This window comes from Temnothorax curvispinosus, unplaced genomic scaffold (assembly GCF_003070985.1).
Source record: "Temnothorax curvispinosus isolate PA1 unplaced genomic scaffold, ASM307098v1 QBEX01002543.1, whole genome shotgun sequence".
NCBI classification, from domain to species: Eukaryota; Metazoa; Arthropoda; class Insecta; order Hymenoptera; family Formicidae; genus Temnothorax; species Temnothorax curvispinosus.
Window position 1 is genome coordinate 221,856 of NW_020212323.1, and position 20,300 is coordinate 242,155.

The 20,300-nt window shown below is 38.7% G+C and overlaps 3 protein-coding genes across 11 annotated transcripts; 2 read left to right on the plus strand and 1 right to left on the minus strand.

Annotated features, from left to right (window-relative positions):
• Positions 1-3,667: 3,667 nt before the first annotated feature.
• Positions 3,668-14,777, minus strand: LOC112451769 (protein rhomboid-like). Of its 4 annotated transcripts, XM_025011614.1 has the most exons (6): positions 14,356-14,775; positions 8,180-8,258; positions 7,495-7,683; positions 7,256-7,362; positions 6,863-7,081; positions 3,668-6,750 (listed from the first exon to the last, which is right to left on the minus strand). In XM_025011614.1, exons 1-6 carry the CDS (start codon positions 14,412-14,414, stop codon positions 6,240-6,242), a joined length of 1,164 nt encoding a protein of 387 aa, XP_024867382.1. In that variant the 5' UTR covers positions 14,415-14,775; the 3' UTR covers positions 3,668-6,239. The 4 variants fall into 4 exon arrangements, with proteins under 4 accessions (XP_024867382.1, XP_024867378.1, XP_024867381.1 ...); XM_025011610.1 differs by having other exon boundaries at positions 6,863-7,362; positions 14,356-14,777; XM_025011613.1 differs by lacking the exon at positions 14,356-14,775 and adding an exon at positions 9,084-9,171 and having other exon boundaries at positions 6,863-7,362.
• On the plus strand, positions 9,421-16,472 carry LOC112451768 (Meckel syndrome type 1 protein-like). 6 transcript variants are annotated; one of them, XM_025011605.1, is made up of 7 exons: positions 9,421-9,505; positions 9,572-10,083; positions 10,368-10,671; positions 11,934-12,233; positions 12,619-13,027; positions 15,353-15,714; positions 15,878-16,472. In XM_025011605.1, exons 3-7 carry the CDS (start codon positions 10,601-10,603, stop codon positions 16,281-16,283), a joined length of 1,548 nt encoding a protein of 515 aa, XP_024867373.1. In that variant the 5' UTR covers positions 9,421-9,505; positions 9,572-10,083; positions 10,368-10,600; the 3' UTR covers positions 16,284-16,472. The 6 variants fall into 6 exon arrangements, with proteins under 6 accessions (XP_024867373.1, XP_024867375.1, XP_024867377.1 ...); XM_025011607.1 differs by having other exon boundaries at positions 9,445-9,533; positions 9,934-10,083; XM_025011609.1 differs by having other exon boundaries at positions 9,445-9,505; positions 9,934-10,083.
• Positions 16,473-16,528: 56 nt separating this feature from the next.
• Positions 16,529-20,136, plus strand: LOC112451770 (zinc finger protein GLI2-like). The gene is made up of 4 exons (XM_025011615.1): positions 16,529-17,272; positions 17,774-17,874; positions 18,029-19,015; positions 19,098-20,136. Exons 1-4 carry the CDS (start codon positions 17,171-17,173, stop codon positions 19,225-19,227), a joined length of 1,320 nt encoding a protein of 439 aa, XP_024867383.1. The 5' UTR covers positions 16,529-17,170; the 3' UTR covers positions 19,228-20,136.
• Positions 20,137-20,300: the final 164 nt, after the last annotated feature.

A 20,300-nucleotide genomic window follows, 5' to 3' on the forward strand; every position in this document is an offset into this window, starting at 1 on the left:
TCTGTGATGTATCTGGGATTAATAGGTTCAACTGTGTTACATACCAGTGCAAAGCATAGTCTGTAGTTCGAACTGAAGATGAAAGAAAAAAAGAGAGAGAGAGCAAGGGAGATGGAAAGCGCGAAATACGTCGAGGAAAATGCCGTACAACGTATTCTGGCACACGTGGGTAAATACGAGATGGCTAATCGAAATATTCTGGCAACGAGAATCAACTTTCGACGATCGTTCTCATCTTGGTGAGGTGGGTTTGAGAAAACGGGAAAAAAATCGTAACACAAAGTGTATTGTACATAGTATATAGTAGATATTAATTTCTAAGTTGAACAAGTAATATGGCTAGATAATCCGTACGCGCTATTGTATAAGGAGTTTAGGTTTAGTGATGAAATCGCGACGTAGCCAGCATTTAGGAGTTTAAAAACAGCCACGAACTGATTTCAGGAGAAAAGGACTTTCTCCCGAACTCTACTTATTAAATAAATGACGGCAAAACAAATATGCAGGCGATTAAATTGATGGAATTATCATTCGCAAAGCGAACGTGGATGTAGATTTATTTTAATCTGTTTCGAACAAATCTGAGAGAGAAAGAAAGTGAGAGAATGTGTACGCTCTGACTAGACTATCACATACACACAATGCGCAACACACACGACACGTAACACGTATCATTTATCATACATACTTTTTTATACAGCCTAATTTTATATTTGTAGCTTCAACTGTTTTGCGATCTGCGCCTTGTTTCTTCGCCATCGTGACACCCGACGAATTCAAACAAACGTCACCGCGAGAGTTACTTCTTTCAATTGCTGCGCCGTGAGCTCACCTGCTTCTGCCAGATTGCGCCTCGATTATATGTATATGTATATTCCGTGTCGTTTCGGACGACTGAGATATCAAGACTACAGAGATTCGCTAAAGACGACTGCCTCCATTCGCACGCCAGCGATCAGACGATTAGCCCTCGTACATGTTGCATTTTTGCTTCTTCTTTGCATCTTCAATACAGCGAGTGTATCCTCGGTCCAGGTATTATTCTCTTTTTAACTTCTTGTTTTTATTTGTTCTCTTACAACCTTTCATAACAAGCGTCTGACAGGAGCAATATGTGATGTGCTACTCGTCGATTCTCTTTATCCTTCGCATGAAACAATTGAAACATGCAACGTAATAAATAAAGAAGAAAAAAAAGTGTTTAAAAATTTATACAATGCTAAATTATTATATTCTAATTATACAAATTATGTAACGTAATTAATTGCTATATTACATAATTAAATGATTAGATGTCATCTTTCTCTTCATTTTTGCTGTTCAAAACGTGCAAAAAGGATTATTACTTCTATGGTTTAAAAACAATAACTTATGCGCACTGAGAATTTTAGTTGTGATGTTTGTACTCGTTCTAATTATATATTGGGCATTTAAATGTCACGTTGAAATTTTACAATCAATTTTTTTTACACAGTCTATAGTTTGATTTGTTTTTTGATGAGAATCGACGAATTTCGCGGAACACTGCACCTGTCACAGAGGCGCGCACCTCCAAGGATTCTTCATTGTACAAAATATAATTATTGAGGTCCTGAAAAAACCGTCGATTGCTTCCGGAGTATAAGTGGAGATGGATATGTATATCGTATAGATAGATGTAACACATGACAGACACATACACACACAAACACACACACATACATACCGAAGCGAATTAATCTAGTTAGCCCGAGGCATGCATAACATTTGCGAACAATAGCGCGACAGCCGTGACTCGATCTTCGTACTTCATACTTAGAGAAGAGTGTCCTCGGCGTCACGTTTCTCCTCCTCGTATAGTACCTGAGCGACACACAGAGCCCTGCGTTTAGCGATCGCCCCCGTCGTGATGAGGCGCGAGGAGTGGTGCGAGTGATCCAAGTCCGGCACGAAGAAAGAAAACCGTCGGAAAGACGTTTTATCGTCTTTAAGCCTTAAGGAATACCTAGAGAATAGAATATTCGCAAAAACTCGGTGTATACCATTCAAATGTCTCTTTTTATCATTACATTTTTCTCACGTGTCTCTGTTACATTGTTCATATAATCTGTTGCATCTCGTTTCACAATAAATTCGTATAAATACTCGCAAGCGCCGGGGAGAACCGCACCACTCTGCCAGATTGAAGATCACTCGCGCGATCGAGGTACGCCTTGACTTCAGGAGCAACTTTGAACACACGCGTGTGTAAAGGGACGGGTCTGCGTGTACATATAAAGCGAAAACACACAAAAAACAAACATATACATACACATACAAAGGATCGTTGTGAATTTAAACCCCCGCTCTGTTGGAGAGAAGAAAATCGGCGTGTACATATAATGCGTGACATGTAGCGAATACACACCAACTCCTTTTCGTTGGTACATATTTAGAGAGATCTTCAGGGTGTCGGGTCTTTCGTACGGGTCGATTATTCGCAGGCGATTTTCACGTTTCTCAACGAACAGTCATCTAATCTGTTTATTTTTTTTTTTTCAAGCGTTTGATAAAACTTTACACCATAATGAAAAATTAATTATCTTTTATCTTATAAAAAGATTATTATACTTACATGTTACTGAAACCATTAAAAAAAATATATAAATATAAAAATTAAAATATAAAGAAATATTTGAAAATTTTTATTTTACTTATAAATATTTTTTCTTGAAATTGTTTCTTGATTATATATATATATATATATATATATTTAGCTATATTTATATAATTATATACATATTATATAATGTAACTGAATAACTTTCTCTAATATATAAATAATTATGTAATCGTGATTGTATTGATAGACATTTTATCATGATAATGAATCAAAGTCGAGAGAACTTGGCTTAGCTGTCTTTAACAAGTGTTTGAAAGAAGAAAAAATTAGATGGTTGTCGCAAAGTCTTCAATTGCATTCGATTCTTCGAGGGAAATCGTCTGTGTGTAAGCAATCTCAGGTACGATGCAGTACTGTAATACAATAGATGTAAGAAGTGGAGAAAGAGAGTGGAACACCGACGACATCTCTTCCTCGAGAATGAAAGAGAGAGAGAGAGCGAGAGACGCGTTTTTAGCAGCAAAGATAAGGCGAAACGAATTTCATCGCTGTAACTACCGTACGAGTATCATCTAGATTAGAGAGAGAAAGAGAGAGAGAGAGAGAGCGATTTAGGCGACGTGAAAGCGTAAACGTCGCGTGTATATGTACCTAGACTCATTTGTAACACGTCGAGGAAAGATGATCGACTAATTTGTTCGGTGTGTCTATATCGTTCGATCCCTACGACGTACGCGGAAGACGACAAGCCTGTACATAGTGATATGATAACGCCGAGGTACACACAGCTCCCTCCCGATTGTTGTATCATAATAATATAATATTAATATTAACAAAAAAAATAATAATAAACGCATATGGCGCGATCGCAGAATTGTCAAGCTAGGATAAAAGAAGTAAAAGAAAAGGAAGAAAGACTCTATCTATGAAACGTGATTATTATCCACGAAAACACGCTCTGTTAATGCGACTAATTACAAAACAAAGTAACTGAAAATTAATTATAGCGAGCGAGAGCATACCACGCCTACAGTAAAACTACAGATGTAGCATACACGATAATATTATTATCAAAACAGTTCAATGTAAATTGTTATTTTTGTTGAAATAAAAATCACCTCCGTTATAATAAGGAGCATCTCCTCGCTTTCGCCTTTTGATTTCGCTCCGCATCGTTCCTTTCGAACGAGACTGCTGTTCTACCGAAAGAAAAAATTAATACTTGCAAAATACGGGATGAGCGAGAAACAAATTCAAATAAGAAATTTATGTTTTTTTTTCTGCCGATCGTGGGGCCTAGTTGAGAACATTCTTTATGGAACAATTCAATTGAAGCGAGTCGCGATACTCCATATCAGGATGCAACGTATGTGTATCCCACTTATGAGATGATAATTATCGGATTGATTTCTTTTTCAATCGCTTTATTTTGTTTTATACAAAGCGTATACAAAATATACATACATTACAGACATTCTCGTCACTCCGTCGAACAATAACAAAGGTTTCGTTGACATCAGTTATAAAATATTACATAAATATATATTTATCTTGCATAAAAAGGAGGCACGCTCGTCTCTTCGCGGTCAAAAAAAGTTCACACTCATTACTCCTATACATTAAAATATTGTACAATGAGAAGTACGTCCAAGGCACTTATACGTAGGAAGACATATGCATTGCATTAATAGATGAGAAGTAGATGTAACATTTTACATTATTTAGACATTATTTAAGATTATTTTACAGAACCAATCTGTTTGTGGGAATTTTGTCATCGATATTGTAATCGAATATAAATAATAAGTAATAGATCCAGGACACTTAAGAAAAGAGGGTACAATTAAAAGAATCAGGTAAGTTAAATCATATTTTATCGGATTATTCTATCTTCCGATTATCTTAATATCGGTTATTATTAGTTAAAATATATGTTTATGACGGTCTTTTTTTTTGTTTTGGATTCTAGACTAACCGCCTAAAGTATCGATATATAATTAAGAATCATCTTGTATAGTAGTTATTAATGTAAATTATGTAAATATGTATGCATATGTGTAAATAATATTTATAATATTGTATTATAAATTATTTAATTACAATTCATATCTCTTCATTTTTAAGCATTCTAGACTTATAATAGCAGCCTTACTTTTCACTTTACGAATTAATAATAACAATTCTTTCCATTTATAATGAAATATATAGACGGTTGCATTGTGATCAAATAAAATATAAAAAATAATATTAAGAGAAATATAAAAACATTTCTTAAGTGTTATTTTTGTAGATATTACTGTTTAAATTGGAGCTATTATAGTCGATAGTTGGCACTGCAATGTCTATTGCATCCAACTGAAGATTAACATTATAGTTAACATCTTCCAGACCAAGTTATTCACAGATATATCATTTGTTTAAACAATTACGTTAAAGCAATATTCTGTTATCAGTATTTGTATGTTGTGAACACAAGATGCGAAGCTGACTCTTCCTATTTTTCTTTTCACATTACGTATTCGAGATAATAATCGTTTAACATATTAACACGTTCGCTACCACGGTGAGAAAGTAGTAGCGAACGTGTCAACATATAGGTATCCGTGCAAATCAGGTACATGAAATAAATCATATGCTCAGGTATATTATTCATAAATTTAAGATAAAATAAATAAATTTTCCAAAAATGTTCACATACTATTTTATATCTGTGAGTATAACACTCTACGTCCGTCTATAATAATACAAGTGACACGTCGTACCGTATATGAATATAATTATTGCAATGTTTTCATGAAGCAGAAAATTACTTATTTTGTCGAACACAGTTTTGTGTCACATTCACATCTTTGAATTGTGGAACACACACAAGTTATGAATTATATACATTCTTTCATTTAATAAGCGTCTGAGAAGGCAATCTTCTTCTGCCTAGTCTTATTTTAATCATGAGGAATCTCTAAATTTGATGAAAAAACATTACATATATGTATATTAGATTTTATTAGCTATTCAGCACGTTGCAGTTTTTTTAGATCTTAGATTCTGTATTTATTAATGATGTTATTATTGAAGATAGAATTTGTAACGCATTAAGTGTTACTGAAAGATTAATTGGCGTTTTATGTGCGCGAGATTGTTGTGTATACTGATGGAGGTAGTTTTTCCTAAGCATTTTCAAACAATGAGGCAATAGAACTAAAATAGAAATATTCCGCGCATAGACTTTCGATGTCATCATTCAATTTGTTAAACTTGCAAATAATTGCATATGCTTAATACATATAGCAAAAGTATCACAGAATCTGTTGTTTTACTATTTGCTCTCGAAAAAGTGCTTGAAAAAAATACTGCGTTTAAAATTACTTATATTCTTATTGTAAATCTTAGTCCTATATGTTTTCGCGATTAAGTTTATACGAAAATATAAGCTATTTTGTTCGATTCTAAGAATCTCATTTTATATTAAGTATCTCTATTAATATAAAATAATACACGAGTAGACCTTTATATCATCTAACATATAAAAATATATAGTAAATTTATGCATATACCTACAATTTTAAGGCAAGTTCTCATTCAGTAATAATACATTTGTCTCTATCAATGTGTATGCCTTTAAATAACTCGAATGAGATAAATACCGATTTGAACATCATCATTCGTAATACGAGGTATATAATACATTCCACAAAATAGCTGCGGTCATGAGACCCGTATAAGTAAACATGCTGGCCCACCAAACAACTTTCTCCCAAGTTTGTATCTCGAGATTTCGAAGGATATTTATGCCTACTAAAAGGCCTGCTATAGCGCCAGCCAAATGGGCCACGTAGCCGATCTGGTCGTTGGTGTCGAGCACATAACGATTGTACACGGCTTGACCGACGTCGACGCTCGTGATAACGAGGAACACTAACAGCTGTAGCACGGCAAATTCCATTTGCGACCAGTTCATTATAATGGTCGCTACATGAGCAGTGATTAACGCGTATACACCACCCGAGGCACCGGCCAGGTAAACCGTCGGATCTGAAACGGACGTACCAAGGGAACCGGCTAGCACTCCGGCTATGTATATTATCAATACTCTCCACCATTTGTGAACCATCTCCAGTGGAATACCCAACATAATTTGTACCAGTAGGTTAACGATCAAATGGAAGACCCTATCGAACACAAAAAGAATTCAAGGAACGTTAAAGTATTCATTCAATTATTCGTAAATCGTAATATATCTTATATGGAAACGCACAACGTGTAAAATAGAATGATACATACCCGACATGTACAAACATATATGTTAGATACCGCCAGGCTTCGAACCTCTTGTGCGGATTATAAATAAATAACTGAGCCGCTGGTCCTTCTACAGAAAGAGATTTGTGCTTAATCACATCATACATGAATAAAATGATTTCTATTATCGATATGATTATCATTGCTACAGCTGGCGGACGACAACTGTACTCTTCTTCGTACAGCCCATCTGGATAGTCGCTAGAGTACAGAGAAGATTCCGTTATTGTACTTGATTGTTGCTGTAGACCGTTAAAACGTGCAGAACGGCATCTTTTACTAATCATAGCAGCCTGGGGAGAATCACCAAAGCTCGAAGGAGGAGGAGAAGGTGGTGCGTGCATTACAATACTGATTTGTCGCTGGGGATAATACCTCGATCCCACGGAAGTTTGCCTTTGGGTTGGTCGTTGAGGTATCATACAGTGCAGATATCGTTGCACGATGTGACCGAATATACCCTGCATGTCCTTTCTATGGATCTGAATGTAAGAAAAAGATGAACATGATAATTAGAGATCTCCAAGTTTTACGAAACACGGACGAAACACAAAGGAAGAAAAAAAAATATAATTTCGAGTACATGTAAGAAATTGAAAGACTCTGACACTAACCATTGCTATAAATTCTGGATATTCCAAATAACCAGATTCATCCAGATCTGCCTTATGCATTATCGTGCGAACTACCCCAGCAGGGATGTCCTTGGAAAATTCTGGACCGCGTATCATTGCTCTTAGCTCTTGTAGCGATATTTTTCCATCTCCGTCGAGATCATACTTCTCAAAAATAGCTTTCCAATGCTGCAAAATAAACAATAATTAAATATAACATTATTTTGGCACAAGTATGAAGTGTTTAGCAAGTACTGTATTTTCAGTAAGATTTTTCAGGCTGGACGTTGTCATATGTTGCCAGCAATAATGTATAATATAGAAGTAACGTTCCCCGAATAAATATACCTTTCCTTACAAATGAATCATACGCTTAAGCTTGTTAATTCACGTAGGTATGAGTCATTTGTAAGGGAAACTAAGCTTGCAAGCGGAAATAAGTAATCACAGAAGAGTAAGAGAAAGAAAAGAAGCTTTAATAAAACATAATGAACATATTTTAACATGTTATTTTCAATTATATCATTTTACACGTTTTAATAATAATATACAATTAAAGCAAAGCAAGAATTTTATATCTCTTAAAAAATCTTTCTCTCTTGAAAAAAAAAGCTTGAAAGCATTGACAAAATAATGCCTCTGTACCATCGATTTCTGATATCGCTAAACATGAAATATCACTTACAGCTTCATTGTACTGCAGTGGGATGGTCACCGCAGTCTCGCCCTCTCGACTAGTCGACATCCTTATCAATTTGAAACCTCTGCAAAGTAAACATCAGATAATCAGTACACGACATTCTACGTCTCACTAGAGCTTTGCAAAGCTCCGTTCGTGGATCTTAAAGCTAGAATGGCATGGCAGATCTCTCACTCATCCGGGGTCTCTGTCTCCGAATTGCGCCTCTTGCTATCGGGCGTTCACTTACTAACGATAAGAGACCTACGTCAGGAGGTATCTCGAGATTGTTGCCGAGGAGGCGGAACCCTGGGTTCGTCGCACCTGGAGGACCGCGTCGCGAGGGCGGACGCCACGCGGGCGGCCGTCGGCGACGGTCGTGTTACGATCTAAACGATCACAGATCAACGGACGCAGGGAACACGTTTTACCTGACAAATCGGATACGGGAGACGTCAACGTGCACGTAGCAGCTCGTTCGCTCGCACGAGGAGAAGGCGTGACACACTCGCCCCGTCACACACCCGGGCTACTCCGCTCAACGAGAACGAGGGACAGCCGGACAGGCAACAAGCACGGCCCACCCGCACGCACCTGCGCCGTCCGTGGCATTTCCTGCGGTATCGAGCGTCACTCGGACCCGATAACGCCGCGCGGTGACACATTATCCCTTATCTCTCTCGCAGATACGCCGTGTGGGAAGTCAATAGGGACGCGCCGTGTGCGGCGTCCTGTCAATCGTCCATGACGTCACGGGTGGTCGCGGAACGCGGAACCCATGCCGCATCAGCCGCGTGCCGCCGCACCGTCCCACCTGTTGGCCGTCGCGTCGCTAGATTGCTACGATGCGCGCGCTATCGCCAAATTCTATGTGCATACATATGTGCACAGCGTGTTCTAACGTACATACCCTAACCTTCAAGATTCGGAGCAGGCTGCGAAAGGCCGAGGCCGAGGGCCGAGCGACGGGGGGAAAGCCCGAGAACTCTCGCCGAGACGGCTCAGACGACGCGACGGCCCGGGAAACCTTGAGAGGGAGAGACGCGGAAGGAAGACTGAAGAGTGAAGAGACGCGCCACTGACCTTTACCGCCTCGCTCCCGTCACTCTCTTTCTTTCTCTCTCTCTCTTTCTTCCCGGGATCGGATTTTCCACGCTCGAATGCTCGACCTCAGACAGGCAGGTGTCGATTCGAGAGAGAGAGAGAGCGAGCGAGCGAGCGAGAGTTAACGGTATCGTTTCGAACGGCCGCGTCTTCCTGCCGAGCCGAGCCGCGACGAGTGCGACGACATTCCGAGCCTTCTGAGGACAGTCCGGCGAAGACGCGAAAACTGTACGCTCCCTGGAAAGTTTACCGCGAGGTTAATCGGCCTACTTTTCTCTTTCGTCTCTTTCGCAGGGCCTCTCCGCTTCGAGGAACGGACTCCGATCTGGTGATCCCGCGAATTCAGGGCTCTCCTCGACAGGACGGCTTTCTCTTCTTCTCAACCGAGCCGCCTTCTGACTGTGCTCTTTCTCTCTTTGTTTCTCTTCCTCTTAATCGTACAGGATGGATGATAGACAATAGCCGGGTATAGCTTCTTTTTTTAACCGGACCGCCCGCCCGGCGTTCTTTTTTTAATTGTACATAACTATATGTATGTGTACTGGGACGTGTCGAGTGTGTAGACAATGCTTCGAATTAAGAAGAGAAAGAGAAAGAAAGAGAGAGACAGATTTTCCGCTTTATTCGAACCGCTTGTCTTTTTTTTTTTTTTGTAGATACAGGATGTATGCTAGACAATTCAAGGTTTTCGCGATGCGACGCACGTCGAAGGTGTTTTACGCCGCTCGGTCGTACGGAGAACGCCCGTCGGGAAACATACAAACGCATTTAATCGCGAGAAGTCGCGGCATCGATCGTTTACCGAGGTATTTATCGACATAACGCATCGCTCTGACTCATTGGAAACTTGCTAATGAAGCTTTTAAAAGAAATCTTGAGAGAGAGGAACAGAGAGAGAGAGAGAGAGAGACTCTCTTTACACGCGCGCGCGGCATAAAGATTAAAGAATATGCCTGTCACGATCACGTATTGTTCATGTAAATGCAAATCTAAATGCAGATATTATACATTTTTCATGTCAACAATGATATTTTTTCAAGTTAACTAACGGAGTATATATTCTTCTTTCCCGCGGCGACGGCGGCGGCAGGCATCACCTGAGGCACGATGAGGCACCTCGAGCCTCGAATGCACGAATGGCTTGAATTAGTCGAATTTCGTGATGACGATGTTCTACAGTTCTACCAGCAGCGGTGACGGGCGAGGTTGCCTAGCGACGTTACGAATCAACAAACGAGCCACCCGAGATCATTGACAGCCGCCGTAGCTTATTCAGCGTTCCGCAGTTCCGATTCAGTTTTTGTAACAATAATCAAGTGAGAAATGGCGAAAGAGAGAATGAAAATAGCGGCGAGCTACAGAGTGAACGAACCGATACGTAACTTGAAGATAAGGTGTGTCTTCTGTATTTAGATGCGTGACGTAAATTGAAATCGTAATATTAACCGAAGCAAAGTATTTCATTTTCTGTTCTTTCTTACACGCGACGTGTGTACATATTTATAACGTCAATTAGAAATTTCGATTAGATTAAATTGAAGCTTCAATTGAAATTGAATGTAACGTAAAAAATAAAACTGCAATTGTGCGCCTGTAGAATTTTCTGCAATATGACTAATACTTCTTATATAGCGCTAAATCAGCGGGAGACTTCCGAAGGCTAGAAGGCGGCTGTGATATATTGATTCTCTGTTTATCACATGGATCCATTAAGCCTGTATCCGAGTAGGTTTATGTAATCGATTAAAAGAACAAGCGCTTATCGTGCATTTATTTAAATTAAACATTCTAGTTTACATAATTATGATTTACGAAAGATTATAAAATTTTATATTCTTGTTAAATCTCATAAAAAGCCGATTAACATAAACCTCTTTGTATACATGGAAATAAAAAAGAGCTATGATTATTTTTATGTGGTGGACATTGAATTTATTTTCACGTTGCAGAAAATTCCGCAATTCCGTGAAAATTGATCGAAGACTCGAAGGTTAAAACGAAGGAGAGAGCTTACTTGTTCGATGCGATAATAATATAAACCTCCGACATCGAGACATTATGTAACTATCCTGCGTATACGCCGGCCACCTTTCCTTCATGCATAGCCACTAACATTTGTCTCAATGATTATATCTTTTGTTTTGAGATAATGAGATTTCTGTGTTTTTCGCGAATTGATCCGTTATTTTCCAAAGGAATGTCGTCAAGTTTGGTCGATGTCGTTCTCGTAGTAAATAATGGAAAATTTTTAATTCGTAGAAAATTATATTATCGAGCATTATTCCATTTACTGGAGCGTAAGAAATCTGATGAAAAACGTATGAGAAATTGAAGTTGAAAAATATTCTTTAATAATTTAACAAGATACGTTCAAGATATTTATATCTCTCTGCCACGTGTTTATCTTCCTTATTGAGAAAATTTTAGATGTAACGTCCTTGACGTAAGAGTTACGTAAAGCTATTTACAGGCTTTTAACTCCATTCTCATAATTAATTCGTAATCACCAACGTGGGTAAGAAGCGAAGATAAAATAGCGATTGAATCTTCCGATCCCACAGAATCAGAATGAATCTTGGGCATCTGGCCGCGAACCACACAGGATTTTCCAAATTACACCAGATTTCATTTCGTCGGCATTCATTTGTTGTTTCAGAGTGCGAGTCGTGCAGGAGAGGTCCCCGCTGGCCGAGTTGCTAGCCGAGGAGCCTGAGTGCGGCGAGACCAGAGACTCCAATTTCTTGGAGGAGGAGGACCATATTTTTAGCTGGCAGGACAAGGTGTTCGGCCCGTTCGAGATCGATTTCTATGCAGACGAGAAGAATTGCCTGACCGATTGTCAGCGTGAGTGCCACCGGCGTATACGCGACGAGCAGCTGCAAGGTTCACGTTTGTACTCGTACACGGAAAACGACCCCTATTATGCCGATGACGACCTCCTGACGGTGCCTTACAGGCAGGGATTTAATTGTTAGATATCGTATAAATGTTTGTCATTTGATTGTAGAGTTCCGGCAAAATTTTTATCGCGACATTTATCTTGAAGTAAAACACATTAACATCTTTTTTTTTAAATTAATTAATTATTTAAAGGATTAGAAATAAGATAAGCATAAAGGATAATCTAAATTATTATTTCCATTTTTCTAAAACAAAAAGATTTCGGTAACACGGAAGTTTCTTTTTCATTCAAGATCAAGAAAGATACAAAATCCAGATTTATATTTCTGGAGTTTGTTGCGTGTCGAGTTCGGGGTATTGCAAAACATTGGGGAACGTGTGGGTTTTGGTTTCTTTTTGTAACTTTCGGAAATTGTAAACATTTTCACTCTCGCTCGCAGATCGTATTTGTCCGTGAAGAACGAGACCGCGTTGCCAGCCATGCGGAATCGCAAAACCTTCCGGGAGCGATATAACAAAAACGTGGTGGATGACAAAATCACGGATACCAAGATCCGATCGAGCCATTATCTTTATACCGAACGTACCACCATGCGCGTGATGGCCGATCTTTCGCGCAAGGACGAGCCCGCGATCATCGGGTCGACGGACTCGGAGACGCTGCTCTGCACGGTGACGTACGACAAGGCGCGCAAACTGCTGACGATTAGCCCCGATTTCACGATCGACGACGAGCAGCACTACAACGTCACCAACGGTTACGGCGTCAAGTTTAATTATCAAATCGAGCACGTTTCCGAGGGGCGAACACCGCTGGAATTGCAGGAGCACCGCGAAAACGCGCGGCGTGTAAGTATGCGGCTATTTACGACGCGTATGATCGGCATACCAAACTTTCGCGTCATCGCACGCGCACCGATCAAAAAGACCGTCTTTTCGTGGAAAGACCAATCTCGGCATTCCCGAGCGACGTCCGTTTATTTGCCCCACAACGCAGTTACATTAATAACCGATAATTTTTTCCGCTCTGACTCATTACTCTCTTTCTTTCTCTCTCTCTCCTTCTCTTTCCTTTTCTGACGTCTGTATAACATAGTATCATTTCTAATTTATTAATGATTTATAATTGATTAATTATTTAATTAATAATTAATATGCTATTATAATAATTTTTGACATATATTATTTGAGTAGCGAATAGTAAGAAACAAAATTAGAAACGTGTTCTTTTTTTATTATTGCTTAAATTAAATTCATTAATTTTATTTATTCAGTATCAGACTAATTTCAGATAGTGATATATAGTTATATTAATAAGCGAGGACCGAAAATGAGAGAGATATATATATATTACTTCAAGAATAGTATTGCTCAACAAATGTTCATATCGGTTTTAGACGTATGTAACATGATGTTCGTCATCATTACTTTGCGAAAAACAAACTACAATAAGAGGTGTGGTGCATAATTACTCGCAACAATGACGCTTATCGGGAACTATTTTCAACATTTCCACATAGAATTCATAGGAGAAACACTTTATTATCTTTTCAAATATGATTTTGATACGAAGGGTAAGAAAATTGTACACTATTAAGAGTCGTTAAATTATCACGATACAGCGATTAATTAATAAAATTGGTTTATTTTAAATTATATAAATTTATAGGAGATATTGCAATTGCAATAGATCAATTGCGTCATATCGAGCGAAGGACAATTATTTATACGCAAATTGCATAAATACGAATAATGTAATTTATTTCGATTCAAAAGCCGAATGGTTGTTTTTACTTTTTGTAGAAGCAGTTTCCAATTATGCAGTAATGTCCGGTCAAGTACGGGCAAACGTGACGCGGCACGTGGAGAGCCGGGCGACGCCGTTTATCGAATGTTTATCAAGTTGGATGAGGCGCGATGAAGCAATTTGATGATACATATTATCCATTCGCTTCCAAGTTCGATCGCTGCCTACCGGCAGAAAAAAACGCAGCAAAACCGTCGCGATACGGCAACCGGGAGTCCATCATTATCTAGTATCTAGTATCTAGTATCAAGAGGACGTTGCAAAAAAGTGTTACGCGGTCGCTCGCGCGAGCACGCTATCAAAAACCTTTATTGCCGGTCGCTTGGAAAGGGAAGACAAAATTTAAAAAAAGGAAAACATTCTTACATACCCCACGTAGGAAATTTCTGAGATCTGACGCATTGCTCGCTGGTGATAGAACATGATCATGCTGTGCCGTTATGTATACACTGGTAACTGTCCCCGATACTCTGCGCGAATTACGGCATCTTCACGGAAAATTCGTCAATTCACCGATGTTCTTTCTCTCTTCCGGTTGTTCAAGACACACCCAATGATTTTGCGGCCGATCGATTTCCTCGTCATACTTTCGGGCATGATGGGGCAGCCAGCGAGACCGAACTCTTGCTAGCCGGCATATATTAATGATAATCACGGTAGGCGCGTATGTTTTTTTTTTTTTTTACAAAGGCGCGCACGTGCCGGCCGAGCCCGAGTTGATCACCGCACTTCCTACGATCGACTGAATCCTATGGTTCTCCGACTGTCTTCTTGAACGCTTCAACGCTCTCTTCCGTGAGGCTGTATGTTAGTATGTAGCGCTATCAGCCTATACGTGTGTATATACAGTTTATACGTGCACAGTGGGGCAGGAATATATCTGCGAACATAGAAGCGGCTTTCGCACACTATCTCACGGCAGTAGTAGAGCTTACGCTTTATCACTGCACTTCGCTGCAAAGCGGCGGAGATTAGTGAATATTATTTTGCGCGCTTATTTCGTAACTATTCGATCGAGTTCGAGATAGTTACGATATGCATAGATGTGAGAATCTTTTTAAAATCCGTTTCGTAATTTAAGTAAGCCGAATCTTCGAATGTTAGTTCCCTCAGCAAATTTTTATTATTAAAAATGATCTCTCTCTTTCGGTCTCTTATTAATAAAAGATTGATACAACGAAGAAATTAATATACAGCGATTTCTTCTGTAAACTTGGTTAAATAATTATGTTAAATAATCAAATATATAATATATTTTACAATATGCAGCATTTCAAAAATTCTTAACTGAATAAATGAATTGTGTGTTAATGAAATATTAATTAGTAATGAATTAAATATTGAAATTAATATTTTTCTCGTTACAGGAAGTACAACAGCAGCTTGCTCATAAAGAAGCAGAGTTATACAAGGAGTTAGAATTGCCACCACCAAATTCATCCACACTATTCATATGCTTGGATATTGCGTCAGCTCATGGCTTCTCTTATGACGGATTGTTTGTTACCTATTTCATCGATTTGCCGCAACATTGGAGTACAAAACAGAAAGAGAGATTGTTCGGCAGAACTCAGAAGTGCCTTTTAGAAAACAGAACGGCGCATTTTAGTTATTGTACGGACATATCCTTGCATTATCCGTCAAATGAATTTCAACAATCAAGCGGCGGTGCATCGTCACTCTGGCCTCGTCTGTTACTCTCCGCCGCATCTCTGGATAGTTGGACCAGGTAATTACGCGGAACGCCTTGTTTCTCGATATTGATTTTTACATCTTTTATTTAGCTGAAAAATTTTATATTGCATTTTATACTTTTATACATTTTTTTTCTAATTGTCAGCAATATATTGTAATATATAGAAATTATAAAATATTGTCCTGTTTTAATATAGGTATCGAATAGAGGGTTACGCCGCATTGCCAATACCAATGACGCCTGGTAGATACAAATTTACAGTTCCTACGTGGCGCGCAAAAGGAAGTATTATCGACACCTTGAGACGATTTTTTGTTGGTGGCTCTTACGAGCTGGAGGATATAACATATTGTGGTATTCCAATGGGCCACGAGGGCAAAGTTTTAGACAAATCAAACTTGAAAGTCGTACCGAGCGGAGATATTGTAATTTATATGAATATAATACTACAAAGTAGTACGCACACAAAACGTTCCAATTATCAAAGAGATGACTCGGATAAAGTGAGCACCGATACACTTATGAATAACGTTGAAAATGTCCTTGAACAATTTAAAGCGGCTAAAGAACGTATGATACGAATAAGAGCGATGAATTCTTAGAGTTAAATTATTCTAGAATTCTAATGACGATTAAAAAAAGACTGATCGATAAAATTAATATCTGTCGTAATTTAATTTTATATTAAATAATAATATACATTTAAAACAGTACATGTATTATAATGTAAATTAAAATGGAAATTTAATTGTATGAAATATAGTAAGAGAAATATAAGAGATGATTTTATATTGTCCGTTGTATGCAATTATTGTTAATAAATTTCAATTGTTTTTTTTTTATATAGCCGACAGTAGACTTTTTTTAGAAAAACAAACCTAATTCACAGCTATTCCGAGAGAGGTCTCACTTTAGCAAGTGGCGTTCCAAAACTCACTGACAAAGTTAAATCTCGCAATTTTCAGAAATGTAGACAATTTTTGGATAGTTCTTGCTATTTAATTAATTAATTAATTAATTCAACTTCTTTGCTTATCTTCTCTCTGCCTTCTGGATAGATTTTACGCTTCCGTGATGTGCACGTCTGTTGGCATATTATAGGTCATGCACCAGCGGTTCTCATTGCGCTGAAACCGAGACCGGCGTCGTCGTCGCAGCGGCCGGGGCCGGGAACGATTCCGCTGCACTGACCTGACAACACAAGTAATTGTTATTATTGACAGAGCGATAATGTGAGCTGGAATCGACGGCGCGTTTCTGTGCGTACTCGAGGGCGCGTTTGGCCGGTAAGTGCCGCGACCCAAGCGTCGGCCCCGTCGAGAAACCGCGGAATTTCGTGCAGGAATTTATTCAACGGAGACGATATTTTTTCTGTCAAACTTGTCGTCACACGAGGATACGCGAGGTTATGTGAGGCTCCGCGAGCGGAGCGAGTGAGTGAGCTCGTCCTCCCGCTGCTCGCCGTCGCTTCGTGGCGAGTCACCGCAGGATGGGCCAGGGTACGGAGACGTGCGCCGACCGGCCCACGGAGGTCAGCGTCATCAGATTCGTCTCGCGGAATCGCACCATCGAGGAAATCGCACCGAAAAAGGTGAAGGTTTACGACGGAGCCATTGGTCGCCCGGGGTCAATGACCCCTAAGCCAAAACAAATAGTAGAGTAAAGCGGAGCGGGGGTGTAAAAACCTAAAAATGTGACTCTTGTTTCGATCAGCTTATTTGATTTCGACGTAAATTCCACGAGCAGTTAATTGTCTTTTAAAAAGAAAAACTCAATGAATTGTAAAATTATAATTGATCCTGTTTATATTTTTTATCCAATGCCTAGATCAGAATTGATCAAAACTGGTTTGTCATTTGCCTCAGGCTGTGGCTTATCAGATGTTAAATTTAGTAAAATCCTAGTCAATCCAGATTTTGATGCTAAACATATGTGAAAATTATCCTTATGTTTGTTGATAATAGTGAAAGTTGTATAATCAATATAAGATCTATTTGTCATCAGCGACTGGATTCGTTGATGTTGAAATGTTTTCAATTTGTGCTATACATTTAAGAAAGTCTTATTAATTGAATCAACTTTCAATCCATAGGAAATATACACTTGCAAACAACGAGGTTGCGGTAAGGTGTTCACTAATCAAGATGAATATAAGACGCACGAGACATTAGAGGCTTTGAAAATTCGATTCATGTGAGTGTAAAATAATTCATTGGATCGTTGGGCAAAACAGATATTTACAAGTTAATTAATGTGAATTTTGACCAAATATTATGGAATATTGGCGATGTTAAGTTTAGAATTCTTTTTGAGGTTTTATTAATATCTTGTTGTAATTTTTTCATAGTTGTCGCGAGCCTGGTTGCGGAGAAGAAGTGTCAGATCCAGGTAGCATGTGGCGACATTATCAAGAATGGCACAACAATGAAACAAATGTCTTTGTATGTCCGTACACTAATTGCGGATCTTTGCAATCTACTAGTGGCAATCTTGAGGAGCATATTGAAAGTTGTCATAGACAACCGCCTACACTGCCAACGGAGCCTGAGATAATTTGTTTCGAAGGCCCCGAAAATGCGATGGACGAAGAAGTCATGCAAAAGACTGACGAGGGATGTTATGAACAACTGCCAAGCGAAAACTTTACCATAAAGGAAGAATATGGGAGTTTGGAAGAAAATTGTCCTATTAGAAACGAAACTAAAATTCAGGTGAAGAGCGAGTTTTGTCACGAGCAGAATAAGATTACGACTGCTACAAATAACGAGGACTACTCGAATAATGAATCTTTGAATGGTATTAACAAGTTAACTAATAATGAAGATCTGCTTATGATTAAAGATGCGTTCTTACGAAAATACGATACTGGAACACCAAAGTGCGAAGAGATCCTTCAGGTGGAATGCACGCAGGATAAGAATAATGTGGTTTATATAAATAGCGACGTAACCATTACAAAAAATATGAAAACGGAAATATGCAATTTAAATATACGAAATCAGGAGCATAGAATAGATTTAGGAAACATGGAACGAGTTTTTCGGAGCGGTCTCGAGCGCGAGAATCCTTTGAAAATCGAAGAGAGCTCCATAGAAACAAATAGCACGTGTTCGGAAGACGAGGAGTACACCCCAAAGAAGCAACGCATGTCTAGGTACAAACAGGAAACATATAAATGCGACGTCAACGGTTGCGGAAAGAAGTACAAATACATATCGCACTATCGTCATCATCAAGACAGTCATAAATTAGTCACGAATACAATTAATTCCAATGCTGGTAAGCAAATGCCAAAGGTAAAACAAGGGAAGGCGTCTACGGTCAGCTTTTTCATGTAAGTAAACTGATACGTGTAAATACATATATGTAGGTATGTTTTAACTTTTACAAGTAAAACCAAGTATTTAATCTTCTAGATGCAAAATGCCTGGCTGTGGTGCGCAGGTGAACAACGTAACTGGCCTATGGAAGCATTATCAGGACAATCATGCCACGTCCAAGCCGCCAGTTGTACAAACTACCAAGAACAATGATGTATTTCAGTAAAACGTTTGCGAATCGATTTTAATATTACGCTCGTTGCGGGCGGCGCGCACGCATAACGCAAATAATCGTAATAAGCAGGTATTTCAGAGGCAAGGTACCGGAATGTGAGGTAGCGTTAAACGTTGTACAAACATGTCGATCAAGTTCACTCCGACAATTCCACCGAGCGACGGAATGGAAAGACTGGCAATGGGAGTAGCATTCATTTTGCCGAGTTATCGTGCTACTGCCCAGTAGAGAAATTTTAAGACTGAATTCGCCAAGCATAATATTAATTTGAACGATTACGCTGGAAGCGGCGACGAACGCACTACTCACAACGCTAATAATTAAAAGGAATTTTCCGGAATTAACTCTAATCTCACGGGGAGAGGCCTCCCTTCGTTTGCGACATGGAATAGCGAGAAATCACGGTATAATTCAGAGTATTTTACAGAGATTATTATATAGCCAATTTTACGCGACTAAATCGCTTTAAGCTTACGTGTTTGGTCTGTAATTGAACGCTGTTAACTATGGTCGATAGACTCTTGTAGTAGCTGTGACATGGGCTTTGTAGGATACTCTGACATCAATCAGTCAAATATTGTTGGTATCTAAGAGAAGTTGTCGAGCAGCTTGGTGTATGTTGTGGCGAAACGAATTAGCAGCTCGAATAAATAGAGAATTCAGTCCAAGAGTATACATATATCATTCTATATGAATATAAATTTCTCTCGTCGCTATAAGAGGCTAAATCCGCTGCAGCGACCCGCACTTATAATAACGAGACTTCTGATTCTCTGTACTGATTTTTACTATTTTATATTATGTCGTTTTTATGTAACTTATATTCCTTCTATACCGATATATTATATATATGTCGATTTACTGTACCAGTGTATATACATACACACGTATACATAGTTGTTATATATATACATACGATATATATATTATAGCAACGTAAGTATTGTATAGCATTTTTATTTGTATGTCTGTATGTTTAAAAATAAAGTGCAATATTAGTGACGAGATGTAAACATATATGTAAATCCTAGCGAACGATTTGTTAATTTAATTTAAAGCATTTA